At 36.1% G+C, this 14,600-nt stretch overlaps 1 protein-coding gene across 2 annotated transcripts; it reads right to left on the bottom strand.

The window, feature by feature from the left end:
• Positions 1–554: 554 nt before the first annotated feature.
• Positions 555–10,553, bottom strand: irak1 (interleukin-1 receptor-associated kinase 1). Of its 2 annotated transcripts, none has more exons than XM_079637493.1 (14): positions 10,210–10,553; positions 9,182–9,349; positions 8,205–8,318; positions 8,039–8,121; positions 7,666–7,851; positions 7,474–7,538; positions 6,361–6,475; positions 5,482–5,594; positions 4,089–4,296; positions 3,331–3,399; positions 3,029–3,253; positions 2,288–2,732; positions 2,052–2,171; positions 555–1,482 (listed from the first exon to the last, which is right to left on the bottom strand). In XM_079637493.1, the coding sequence occupies exons 1-14, from the start codon at positions 10,319–10,321 to the stop codon at positions 1,385–1,387; spliced, it is 2,121 nt and encodes a 706-aa protein (XP_079493619.1). In that variant the 5' UTR covers positions 10,322–10,553; the 3' UTR covers positions 555–1,384. The 2 variants fall into 2 exon arrangements, with proteins under 2 accessions (XP_079493619.1, XP_079493620.1); XM_079637494.1 differs by having other exon boundaries at positions 10,444–10,553.
• Between the last annotated feature and the right edge of the window lie 4,047 nt (positions 10,554–14,600).

The raw sequence follows: 14,600 nt of genomic DNA, 5'->3' as shown, positions 1-14,600 counted from the left end.
AATTGTCAATTTTCTTCACACATGTTTTTAATGTATTTATTTGAGCAAAGTCAATAAAGTACAAAGCGTTATTCGAATGTATAATATTAATTAATCTATCTAAATACATATACATAATCTGTTTATCTCTAATAGAGTAAATTACCTCTATATATTTAATATATATATATATATATAATATTCACATAAATATTGAAATGTTATATTTCATTAAATGTTATATATTTAGGTTGTCGTAGTTTTAAACATGTAAAGATTTTGTTTCAAGTTTGGGTCTGGGAAAAGGGAAGAAAAAAAATGAAGGGAAAAAATATAAAGTTTTGTGATCTTTAATGTTATTTTCATATATTAAAAATATAAAAAGGAGGACATTTGTTGGTTTAAAAAAAAAAAAAAACTTAGGACATAAAAACGATTATAAAATATATACATACAGAAATAAGGTAAAATATATATATTTGTATTATATAACAAACTACGGTAAAACAGTAATTTTTCCAGTAAATCTAACGTAATGATTTCTGTAATATTCATGATCTCTGCATAAAAAAATGTATCTAATAATAATACAATTCATGTAAATAGCATATGCTTATACAACTCTTACCAACACACACATAAGAGTTATATTCCATTCACAAAAACCCAGTGTTTTGATAAACGATTTAAACTTTCAAAACAACAGAGTTCAATACATGCATCTGAAATCTGAAACAATTTTTCAAGTAAAAACATTTTACAAGTCAGTGTTTACAATAAACAATTACATAAGCAAAAATTCAGAGTGTGAATCAAAAGAAGCTTGATTCTTTAAAAAGCAATGGGCTAAATATAGAAATATTGAATATGGCCTCTGATGGAAATATGCTGTGTTTCAAATACAGCGGTTATATTATTACTGTAGGTTTGCTAACAATTAAAAATAAAATGTGCATAATGAAAACTACACAAGCTAAATGTTTAATTCAATTTCTACAACAATCACCAGTTAGTACCATAGAAATAGTGATTAATGTTAAATAGACATAAACCATACACTTGACTTTATGCTATAAAAAGCCATTTTGCCTCTGAGAACTAAGCCAAAAACAACAGACAGACGTTCGGTCGCCAAAATAACAGGCGTATAACAATAAATTATGCACTTTTATATCTTTCCATTTAACTTGTCATTCAAGATTCACAGGTTCACAACTTCAGAGCTTTCATTATCCGTACCACTTTTCACTTGCTATTACCATAAATAAAAAATACCTTTGGCCGAGGTATTTATGGAGGTTATTTCTCTACCATAACCGTAAAAAAAAAGTACCATATAGAAATTCATGAATATTTTGTATAATATTTTAACAAGTGTTGGGCACTTTGTTCCAAACATCCAGTGTTAAACTGCAGCCGGTGACTGCATGTTGATTCCTGATGTCTCACTTGCAAACTCATCGCTCTCTTCTGGCTCCCTTGTTTGAGCACTCATCCCTCGGTCTACAAAATAATGAAAATATATATATTATTTAAATTCAATTAACAGGCAACTTCTATAAGCACAAAAAATTGTCTCAACACAGTCCTCATGCCTCCTGCAGCAGGACTATGGCTGCTAAACCGTTTACAATAATATTTAAAATACAGTATCCTGAAAAAGGGAAGTTTCTTTTTTGCTGAGTTTATATATACAGTATTGTATTTGTTGGACATATATAAGTTTGTTGAAAGCATTCAAATAATACATAGAAAATGTGTCTATTGCTTACTGAGCTTGGTTAGATAATGGGGGTCTTGTATTCGGCCTTATATCTGTCACTACAGTAGTGCTTTAAGTTATAAATGGCAAATTGTGACCTTTGTGATGCATTCAAAGTACCGATCAAACGGATGCATTCATGATAACCAGCATCCATTAATTTACTACATGGGTCATGATCAGCTCAGCTTGAATGAAATTCCATCTTAAAGCAGATTCTTGTGTTGCCTGAAGAACCCAGAACTGTCCCCACCAAACATTTGTTTGTATACAGTTGTGGAATCCATTTACAATTGATTTGGAAACTTACATAACGAGTCTCCTGATGATAGCAGATCAGAAGTTAAAATCCTCCCCTCTTCATAAAGCTCAATTTTCTCAACCAGTCGCTGCCTCACAGGGTTGATAAACACTTTCTGGTCAGACAAATCTGTAAAGATTCAGACAGAGAATGAAACTGGGACAAGCAGAAAGATATACATTCAGAAAAAAATGCTTATTTAAATATTTATGATGTTCCTAATCAGTTTAAATAACAAATATTACCTTCATTCGGACTGGACTGTGATGGGTTTTCCTCTAAAGAACGGTTTATTTTAGTGCTCTGAACACCACAGGCCCCACATGACGTCGACTGAGGTCTGCTACAGTGACTTGTCAAGTACTGAGAAAAGCCTTGACTCTCATCTGATTCACATGGCATGCCAGAGGAATGTGAAGCCCATGATTCAGCATTAAACTCGGACTCTGAGCAGTTAGACTGAGTCATTTCAGAAGCCAAGGTGGGAAAGACAGGCTTGTGAAGGCAGGGGTATGTGTCCTCTTGAGCACGGAGTTTGGAGAACTGATGGCCGAGAGAGTCCAGGGAGCTGTTGTCGGAGCGCAGAGGCTCAGGGGTGGATGGATGAGATGATACAGGAGATATTCTGACCATGGTCGATCTGCCAGAGGTCTTCAACCCTGAATGCACATCTTGAAGTGCTTTGAACACCTATAAAACACCAATAGAGCCAGAATAAGCCTCATAATTCTAACTAAAACATATTATGAAGGAGTATTATTGTTTCTAAAAATCTTATTTTTTCCCTAATGTCCGATTGTTAGGCAGAAAGTCATAATTTAGTATTTCGTGACTACTTCCCATTCAAAAGGTTTGAAGTAATTAAGATCTAATCGAATCTTTTTGAAAGATGTATCTCATGCTCACCAATGCTGCATTTATTTGATCAGAAATACAGTAAAATCAGTAATGTTGTATTCTATTTAAAATAACTTAGTTTCTCCTACTTCTGTCATGGGAGGCCTCTTCTTCCTCCGTCGTTCTAAACATTGACATGCCATTTGAGAAATTTCCATTGATCCATGAGGGTTAGGTGAGTCTTTAGTAATTAGTCGAGGATCCAGATGTTTCCTGCAGATGTTCTCCGCTGCGTGAGCATAGGACAGCTCCCGCGAGTGCTTCCCTTTGCTGAAATTTCTCCCATCCTCTTCCTCCTCTTTAACCAGATCTTTCTGTGAAAAATCGCCAGCCATTAACACCAACTCTACACTAACAAATGTTACTATAGCATGACTTCAGCTCTTCTCACCAAGTAAACAGTTTTGGACTGGCCATCGACCTCAAGAGCCTGCCGTCCAGTAAGTATCTCTAGCATGACCTGCGGTACGGGAGAAACTGGAGTGTTAATTTATCAAACATGGAAAGCCGAAAGCTGTTGCAGCATCTGTTTACGAACATAAAAGATTTCAAATTAAGGGCAGGTCCTTCTTAAAAAACAACAACAACAACTCACGCCCATTTAAGTGGACCAAAAAGTAGTTTTACATTGGCCTTGAAAGTGAGCTGAAATCTCATTAGGTGTGATGGAGTCTCAGTCCATTTTCAATTTACAATGGGTTATTTTTTTGTGGATCTCAGCCCACTTGAATGTTATTGCAATAAAATATTGTTGATGAGGAGGAGGATTCATCTTCGGAACACAAATGTAGATATTTTTAATGAAATCTGAGAGATTTCGGTCCTTCCACAGTTTATCATATAAAGCGATCGAGTCTCTTCAGAAAATTTGGACTAAACCACTCAAGTCATATGGATTAGTTTTACAATCTCTTTATGAACTTTTTGAAACATCAAAGTGGTAGTTGCACCGACTGTCAATGGAGGGACAGAAAGATCACAGATTTCATTAAAAATATTTTTATTTGTATTCCGAAGATGAATGAAAGTCTTTCATGTATGGAACGACAATTTGGTGAGTAATTAATGACAGAATTTTCATTTTTGGGTGAAGTAACCCTTTAATGTCATTTTGCGTTCACAATGCACGTCTTAAAAGATGCATCTCACCACTCCAAAGCTGTAGATGTCGATCTCCACTCCTAGCTGTCCATCCATCAGGTATTCTTCTGGGAGGTATGCAAGAGTTCCCCGTACCGTTGCAGTACGAGCCACCGTGGACGTTTTGCCTGGGGTTTTGCCGGGGCTCCGACATAAACGCGCCAATCCAAAGTCCCCCAGTTTGGGCTCCAGGTGATCCCCTAAAAGGATGTTAGAGCTGAGGGAAGATGACTGGTTTGTGAAAGAAGCCTGGTGCAACCCTAGGGGTTAACAGGAAACCAACATATAATGGCATTTGCAACGCATTTTATTCATTTGACTTGAAAAAGGAAAATTGGGGCTGCAGTTGATTTTATCTTAGTGTGAGAATTCATGCTTGAAAATGTCCCTTTTTCTGGTGCAAAAGCTTGAAGTTATTTAGTTTTTCATGGACTTAAACCCATCCCAATCTAAAAGTACTTTGTACCCATCACATTTGTAAAACCTGAAGTCACTGCAAACAGCTGCAAACAGCTGCACTCACATTGCACTAAAGGAACCAGCAGAGCATGAATCTGTGTACGTGAAAACTGATCTAAAGCCCTGAGTTGGATGGTCACCTGGGTCAAAAAGATTCCAACCTTTTATGATTCGCAACAACAGTGTGATTCTGAGAAGCTCAAACTAGGATGTTTGACTTTTTAGAGAGACTTTTCAGTAAGGTGTAAGTGATTTCAAAGACACCTGTTTGCAATTGTATACAAGCAAAACTAAATTTAATCAGATAAAACCCCACACTTGCTGAATTTTCTGTCACTTCCAAGAACTCACAATAATTACTCAAATCAAAAAGTCTTAAGATCTAAACATACACTACCATTCTAGTCTCTTATGCGAACCAAGACTGCAGTTATTTGATCAAAAATACAGTAAAAACAGTAATATTCTGAAATATTACTACAATATTAAATAACAGTTTTCTTATCACCCCACCGTTATATTTTAAAACGTGATTTATTTCTGTGATGGCAAAACTGAATTTTCAGCATCATTACTCCAGTCTTCGGTGTTACATTATCCTTCAGAAATCTTTCTAATATGCTGATTTGGTGCTCAAAAAACATTTCGTATTATTATTAATGTTCAAAACAGTTGAGATTAATATTATTAGCTTAATATTTTTGTGGAAACCATGACATATTTGTTTTTTCAGGCTTCTTTGATGAATGGAAGGTTCAAAAGAAAAGCTTTTTTTTTCGGAAATCATTTGTAACATTATAAAATGTCATTTCTGTCATTTTTGAACCATTTAATGCATCTTTGCTGAATAAAAGTATTACATTTCTTTCAGAATAAAATAATAATAATGACCACAAACATTTGAATGGTAGTGTTCATGTGGTTTACATGTTCTTGCACTCACCTCTTGATATCTCCATGAATAAGTGCAGGTGAGCAAGAATGCAGGTACTGAATAGCTTTCGCAGTGCCCAGTACCACATTTACACGCTGTGACCAAGAGAGGGCGTTGCTGTCCTGAAAGAAACAAGCATTGTGAATAACTCAGACATATGCCTTGAAATGGTTAAAACACATAGAATTAACTTCTGTCATCATCTACTTACCTTCATGGTATTCCAAACACAAACGAGCAGGTTTTTTTCCCCCACAATTATGATACGAGCCCTCATATTTTGTTTGTATTTAGAGCTGTCACTGTAATACTTATAAGTTCTGACACATCACTGTCCTTCACTCACTACTACGGGTATTTAAAATCTTCTAAGTGACTCCCATGAACACAAAATTATGACAAATGTTGCTCTAGAGTGGCATAAAAGTCGCATGAATTCTGATATGACTGTTCAGACTGCGGTCACATAGCAAAACATCTGATCAGTATCAGATTTAGGACAGAATTAAAGTCAGAATTAAAAATTTCAGATTCCATGTTGTTTATGAAGAAAAGATCAGTCACATTTAAAAAATCATTTGCGCAATAAGTTGTGATGCACAATATTTGAATGTACAGGGCAGGCCTGCAAATGAGATTTGATAGAGGAGATGATTTTCAGTGAATAACGATTTTACTTTATGAGTCATATAAACTGCTTTTAATGGTGTTTTTTTTCTTCTTCTTGTGCTTGACAGCCTTGCCCCACATTGACTTTCACTGTATGTCATACAGGTTTGGAACAGCATGAGGGTGAGTAAAAGATGACAGAACTTTCATTTTGAATGAACTACGCCTTCAAGTGACATGAAGCCGAGCCCATATTGTCTAGCAAAAGTGGTAACTCACCTCACAGCGTAGTCGGTCCTCTAAAGAGCCATTCGGCATATAAACATATATGAGACAATAAGTTTGTCCTTCTAAACAGTAGCCAACAAAGTCCATTATGTTGGGATGCCTGTATCTGGGGAATAAGAAAAAAACGTTGCTTCAGATTGTATTACTTAACATTTAATGAGAGCATTATAGTAGCTGAAGGAAGCAAGGCTTGAAAGTGCTGGCTGAAAAACGTGTCAGAAAAAAAAAAGACCTAATTAAGAGACAACAGGATGACAACTAACCACAATAAAGATTTGGAGGGTAGGCTGGAGAAGACTTTCATTTTTGGCTCATGAAGAGGTGTTGTGCATAAAGAGCAATCAAATTTCAAGCGGGTAAGTCCCATTCTGCACTTCTGTTGAACAAACATAAATGAATCACAGACTGAAAAAAAGCAGGTTAAAGGCTGGCCCACACTAAAAGATTTTTTAAATCTTATCAGTCTTTCAAAATGTGAGAGACCACAAACATGACTATTAAAAAAAACACAGATTTAATAGTTTTGTTAACGTCCCGACTGTGAACACGTGGTCAAACGTGAGTGTAGAGTAAACAAACATGGCAGACCACAGGCAAGGAGACATGGCGATAATAGTGTTTGGACTTCTTTTTACAGAAAATTTGTGTGTGTGTGGGGGGGGGGGGGGGGCGAGGTCTGAATGAAGTTGTGTTATGCTTCTGTCTTCCGTCAGCCAGCTTTCTGATTGGATATCGTTTCATTCCATGTGACTATCTAGAGTGCGTGCACGTTTGTCCACGTAGCAGGATTTCTGATCGAAAAAAATATTCAACATGTTGGATATTTATGATAAGAGGTCACTGCGGCCCTGACGTTCTTCAAGAGCAGATTCAATTACTTTTAACACACCTCACCCCACCGGAAAATCTGAAGATAATCTGTAGAACTATCAAGCTCTTTGGGACTTTACCTAGGATTGTCGGAAGGGGAGAATCGGGCCCAAAATAGTCTCAATTATCTTGTAGTGTGTGGCAGCCTTTAAACAAATCAGGAAAGACAGATTTAAAGCATGAGAGAAGGAAGCATAAGCCAGAGGAGCAGAGGATAGACAGACAGCTTCTTACTGTGAGAGTTTTTCCACTTCTGTCCTGAAACTTTCCTTCACGACACTCCAATCCAAATGAGAGTCCTGCTCCGAACATCCAAATGAAAAAAGAGACAGAAAGGACATGGATGATTAAGAAACTAACTGACTCAATTAGTCAGTTGACTCAATAACAGTACGGGCAAACACTCATAGAGGTTTGTTTTATTACCTCTTTCAGCTTCTTCACAGCAAACTCAGTGTTTCTCATCACAGCTTGATACACGTGCCCAAAACCTCCTTCACCAATCTGCTTGCATGGGGAAAAGTTGCACGTGCCTCTCTGTATTTCCTCAAACGGCCAGCTCATCGCAGTGGAGTAAAGAGGTGGGGGATCCACATGGTTTTTGCATGGGCACTGTGAACAAACACAAAAGTGTCAGAGGATTAAGAAACTGAAAGGAAGAAAAACATGATGGCTAAAGGAAGAGTCATGCTGACCAATGCCTCAACAACACAATAAAAAGTGAATGCTCAAACCTATCAAGTTTTATTAATACTTTTAATGGCTGAATTTTTATATTTTTATAAATCAAATAAAGCACCTCTTCCGCTATATTTGAGGTTTTTGAATCAATGGAGTCCAGATCGGGAGGTGGAGGGCTAGGCTTGGGTAGAGGCCTGATTTCTGGAAAAACAAAAATATTAAAAATATATATTTTACCACAGATATTATCAGGTGCAAGCACTGTAGAAAGTAAAAGATGTTACCATGGACAGGGAGAAACTCTTTGACAAAGCTGACTGTATCGGCTTGACATGCAGTGGCTTGTGGTACCGTTGAAGCGGACTGTTGCTCGGAACAAGACTGCGGTGTACGTCTACCTTTGGAAATGCATACAAAAGTACATTAATGGATTTGTTATCCAACTATAATAAATTGCACAAAACTGAAATATATCAGTTGGTACATTTTTTTCTCTAAAATTACACATCTATAATACAGTGTTTTTTAGTATTATTTAAGTACTATTATAAAGTATATATTTATTTATTTATAATTAGCTTTTATTTTTATATTTTCAGTTTTCATTTGAATTTTAGCTTTAGTCATTTTGTTAGCCTATGTGCTTGTTTTTATTATAGTATTTTTAAAAATTATATTTAGCTTTCATTTATTTTTATTTCAGTTCTAATATTTCAACTTAAACGTATTTATTTCATATGGTTACCAAGGCAACATTTCTATTTTTTATTTTACTTCTTAAAGTTCTCTTAATTTTAGTCTCTTTATCTAATATATATTAAGTTGTGTGTGTGTGTGTATTTCAGCTTTATTTAAATGACCAAAAATGATTATAAATAATTATAGTAAACAACAACACTGCTCTAATATTATTACTGAAGTTTTTTTTTTAGAGAATCTAAAGCTAATATAGTATAGATGGCTTTATTTCTATCTCATTTGCAATTAAATTAGTCGTCATAACAAATCTATCTGCATTCTCTTTCTCTCTCTCTGTGTGTGTGATCACAGCAGAGAAATGTCACATTTGACAGCATTGTGCTTGTTTGTTCTTCACAACTTAAATGTGAAACGCTGGGAGATCTTTGACAATAAAGTGCATGAATAAAGTTGATGAAACGAGTTTCGTAACAACCACGAAAACCACCTGATAATCTGGCTGGTTAGGGCATCAGATGTGGTAAGAGACAACAGAAGCATAAATCAAAAAAATCAGGCATACATTCAAGGATGATATCACGGGGCCGAAACCACTGCAAGCCTTCAAGAATCTGCACCAATTCTCCAACTGTCCCATTACGACAGCCCCATTTGTGCATGAGGATGTCTGTGCGTCTGGGGCGTTGTTCCAAAAGGCGTAGTTCAGTCTGATCAGATATTATCCGTGAAGCTGCAATGTACATAAAAGCACTGTTTAAGTTTAGTTTCCACCAAAATACATTAGTTACTAAAGCAAAAAACACACAAATTAATTATGGAATCATTCATGCCAAAACTTGAAGGAATCCTAATTATGTAGTCGTAGCTGAACACATAATTAACTCCTAGCTGACATACTAAAAATGCACATAGCCATAATTCCCAATTCCAGATGATTCCACATTGAGGAAAATACTTTTTTTTATATTATACTTCATTTATATTTTGTATTCTATGTGGAACTTTTATTGCGGCTTTCTTGGCCAGGGCTCCTTCGCAAAAGAGACTTGTTCTCAAAGGATTTCCCTGGTTAAATAAGGGTTAAATAAAATAAAATAAATAACAAATACAGCTGTGATTTAACCATGTGACTTATCAAATCTCAGCATCTCACCTGAATGAATGGACACAACATAGGCCTACGCTCCAAACAACACAACATCAGTAAACCATGTCCTTTGCTGAACAAATTTAGTTTTAACAAACAAACTTTTTAAAATCATATTAATTAATTTTCCCGTTTATTTACTCCAATATCATTTATCATCAGGCCAGGGCAACTATCCTGACACTTAGCGTAACATTCTAGAATACATTCATAACTAAACAAATATCACTACAGAGATTTACAAAAGTTATTCACAACTAACTTAAACGAAATAAACAAACACTTGCTGTGAAGAAATAAACGTTTCAGAACAAACTGAACAGAAACTGAACTTTTGACGTCATCGCTCAGATGGCTAAGCGAGTTAGCGAGTGCGCTAATCCTCTAGGGTTCGGGTTAAATAAATAAAACCCTATGAATAAATATAAATACATTAATCTTACCGAACAATATCCAGTCTGCGTGTGAAAGTGAGTCCATAATCCGTGTAAAGTGACTCATAACACACGCGGGTAAGTTGTACAGAAACTCCTTGTCAAACTCCGCTCCAGACATTTTCAAAAAACCCTCGGTGTTTTAACTGACTTTATTAGAAGTCTTTTCTCTCTCTCTCTCTCTCTCTTTTAATCAGCTCTGATATTGCTTTACGTGGTTCTTTGAACACAGAAGTTCCTTACTTGCGGCTGTCACTTGTATTAGTGGTCTTGTTTTGTTCTACCACAGCCGTCACGAATCGTATTAATGGCGAATGTCTGGCAGTGGCTCATAAATATGTATTGCGTCACCTATTTTAAGGACGCGTCATCTGCTTAATATTCATGAGCTACCCCTGCGTACACCCCTGACTAACTTACCGCTTTTCTTTTCTCTACTAATTTTTCCTTTTTTGTGTGTGTAATTTCATTGTATTGTGAAGCATGTGATATGTTGTTTTGATGTATTATGGAAATTACTCACATGCTATTTGTTGATAACAAAGCATAAAAAACAGCACACAAAAAAAAACGGACTCGACCAACTTTCTAACGTCAGCAGGATCTACTTCCAGAAACTTACGTCACATTACATTTATTAACATTCAGTCATCACCATCACCATAGTAGTTAAGTTCATAAAATCTTTCGCCATTACGAAGGCTATAACTTACTCACATCTTCCATTTCCTTTTTTTCACATTTAGTAATAGGGTAAGTTTCACTGTGCTCATATAGTGCTGTTTTTTCAACATGTCAGAACAATTTGTCGGTGGACTCAGCGATACATAATTTTTTCCTCTGAAAATCGTATTAGTGATTACTAAAAGTGAAAAAATATCAAGCGTTTTTTTTTTAAAGTTAAATGGCAAATTATCTGAGAAAATCTCACAGGGAAACTGAAACATTACTTTTTTCAGATTGCAGTAATCTAATTTCATTCACATTCCTTTTCTCACATTGTTCAATTATAGACAGCAAAGCCCTAATGATGAACAAAGTCTGACTTATCTTATAATGATAACAACACTAACATCGTGTTTTGTTTATGATGTGAGTGAAATAAATGTTAAAGACAGAGAGCAGGTAAATGTTGTTTACTATTGTGTATCTGTTACATACGGCAAACAAATGATACAGTAACACAGTACTATAAAAGTAGACACAAACTATACTTTTCACTTTCAGGAAGGCAAGGACTTAGCTTGGCAGATGGCGAATAACCACTGACACTTAGTCTGTAGGATTGTTTGGTTAAAATAACATTTTTTTTTTTTTAGATACATACTACCCATCCCTTTTATTTAAAACTAAATTAAAAAATAATATGAAAACAAAACAGCTTTGGACAAAGGTAAAAAATACATACAAAAAGTGAATGGGTGTTCTGCCGGGAAACATACTTTATAAAGTGCAGATCTTAGACTCATCCTTCCGGTCAAGGTTGAAGTATTTTTTGTCATAAAATGTCATGTTTTGATTGGAAGATTATGTTTGAGGCCAAGTTTTTTGTGTTTTTTTACGGTTGTGTTAAAATGGAGAATATTTCCCAACAAACACACGTCACTCATTAATCTGTGAAACATTCAACATATCAGGGATGAAAAACATCAAAATCCTATCGCTTTTTACATCATCAATATTGCCCAAATACATCTTCCTATAATGTTATCCTTTTTTTTTCCTCAATTAAGAAAATAAAGCAAGGCAAACATGTTCTTGATTTCTATAAATCCTTAATACATCCAAAGCACTGAATACCAACAAGAGGCAAACACAGGACTCAGAATAAAAATACAACTACAGTATAAAGATAAATTCTATTACTGAAACTTCAAGGCACAAGACTATGTTAAATAGACCATGAACTTTCTACCACGGCGGAACTGGAATCTATTTCTTATAGTTTAACTTCTGTTTCATTCGACTTTAAATTGTCCTTCTTGCACGATTCAAAGTGCTGCATTTTAGTTAATAAGGGTACATTTCTTTTACTTCAGTTCTACTGTTTAACAGAGTACACAAATTAGAGACGTACTAAATGAGAAAACTCATATCGGATCTGCTGGGTATACTATCATACTATTGCTATCAAAATAAAATGGTCTATTTCCAATGTTGGATTTAGAAGAAAGAAAAAAAATGCTAATAATAAAAATAAATCAAACACCGAAATCTACAAATTACTGTAGCCACTACAATTGTTGATACAGCGGCATATGAAGACCAAAAGTTAAATCATTAAAACAAAAAACAAATACTTCAATGAAATAAATCTGTTCATATTAAACAGACCGAAGTGCACAGCTAGCCTTCATTGAACAAACACATTCAGTATTTTAAACCTTCGGATCCGGTTAGTGTGGCTGGGCTCAGCTCTTGGAGTGCTGTTTGAAAACATCTTATATATAATAGTAAAGGGCAAGCAATGTCCTATCTTCTAATGGCAATCATGCATATTGATACATGTTTACGTACATAGCATGTATTTTTGGCTACAGGGACACAAGGACATTCCAAAGCATATTTCACTGCCAGAGGCACAAATAACCCAAACAAACAAGAAAATAAAACAAACAAACCAACATATAAATAATAAAAGTAATTTTCTTATTCTGTCTTCACCCATTTGTAGGGCTCCATTTTTGTCAGTGGGCTTTGAGCGCTACAAAAGGCAAGAAGTTCATAAAGCAGAGGGTTTTTAACAATACATCATTTCTAGGTGGGCACAAAGGTCCAGCTGATGGAAAAAAAAGAAAAATGTACAACAATGAAACCTCTAGTTACAAAACACACACACACCAGTGCACGTCCTACCTATGAAAAATGACCAAATAAAATCCAAGCATTTGAGTAAATTCACCTTCCGCGTTGCTTGCTTCGTTGGGATAAAGGGGTTTCTTTAGAATCAAAGGTCACTTCAACCACCTTAGTAAGTCTCCCAAAATAAAGGCACTACCCTTTCTGTTTCAGCCAGACTGATGCAGCTTGTGAGTCGACGCTTTAAAACTAAGAGTTGTCGTGACTTCAATTCATGTCTGGAGGTTTCTTTCCTTCTGCATTATTCTTAACCTGTACCACTGCGAATGTGCTTGCAGAGCTCAAGCTAAAGGAATCCATTCTGCTACCTCCAGTCGGACCGGGGAGACGTTCACCGCAGACGGGTCACAACGCCAGCCGCCGGTTAAGTGAGCGCTCGAACTCTGACGGGGACAGAGAGTGAGCCGGTGGTGTTTGAAAACACTTTAAAGTCTCTTGTTAGACCTCAAGCAATTAACTGAGTTTGCCTTTACGGCGAGGACCAGGACCCTGCGTTCCTCTGACGTGAAAATCCATTTCCTTTATCTGCTTTTGACTACTTGAAATGATTACATAGCCCTTGATCCGAGCGGAAACGCTCTTGTATTCTCTGTGCCCCTTCCCAGTGAGGGTCGAGGGAGCAGGGGGCTGGAGGAAGAGAATGGAGACACTTTCATTCTTAACAATACTTCAGGGGAAAATGAAAAGATGCAATGCTCCTTGTGATTGTCAAATCTAATTTAATCTCTTCATTTAGAGACAAAAAATTATATATTTTCGTTAAACGTGTTCAAGAGGCTACACTAAAGCACACTTAAAGTTCTCTCTCACATGCATTTGAACCCCTTATCGACAGCAAATATCAAAAACATCTCTCTAGCTGAACTAACAGACGAAAAGATTACCGAGTGTTATTTAAAGCGGTCTGTTATGACGTTTATCAGCATTTATGTCAGTGGCAATGCACATCCATCAGGCAAGCCACAATAACCATGAATGTATATGATTTAACACACAGACAAAACTGAACGGAATACTTTGGGGGGGAAAGGCAACCCATCTCACTCTGGGACTATTCAAAACAACAACTGCAATATCTAGAATATCAAATATTAATTTGTGATGCCATTAGATTCAGGGGTCTATGAAGATTGGTTATGCATTTATAAATACAGCGGCGTGGCGGACAGGCAGTGAGGGGGTGCGTGTTAGGGGGTTTGCCCATTGACTTTTAACAGAGCCTCTAAAGCGTGCGGTGGGTTTGGTGGGGGTAATTGAGAATGAATGGGGGAAATTCACGTGAGAGGAGGGAAAGCCTCCTTTGCTTAATGATTGGATATGATTGGTTTATGCAATGCAATAAATCCTGCCTCTTTTTTGTGTGTTTCGCGTTCTGCCAGAATCAACAAAATGATGGCGTTAATGGGAAGATTAATTAAAAAGTAATGCTTTATGTCACGTCAAAATCAAACTTGAAATGGCCTGAAAACATGATGACTGTGGGGGCTTTTAGTGAGCGATTAGTTTGGTGAAGTTAAAGATAAATCTTCGTGTCTGTGACA

The sequence above is a fragment of the Phoxinus phoxinus genome (assembly GCF_949152265.1).
Source record: "Phoxinus phoxinus genome assembly, chromosome: 15".
Taxonomy (NCBI): Eukaryota; Metazoa; Chordata; class Actinopteri; order Cypriniformes; family Leuciscidae; genus Phoxinus; species Phoxinus phoxinus.
The sequence above is the reverse complement of the archived record's forward strand: the minus strand, read 5'-3'. Positions and strand labels throughout refer to the sequence as shown.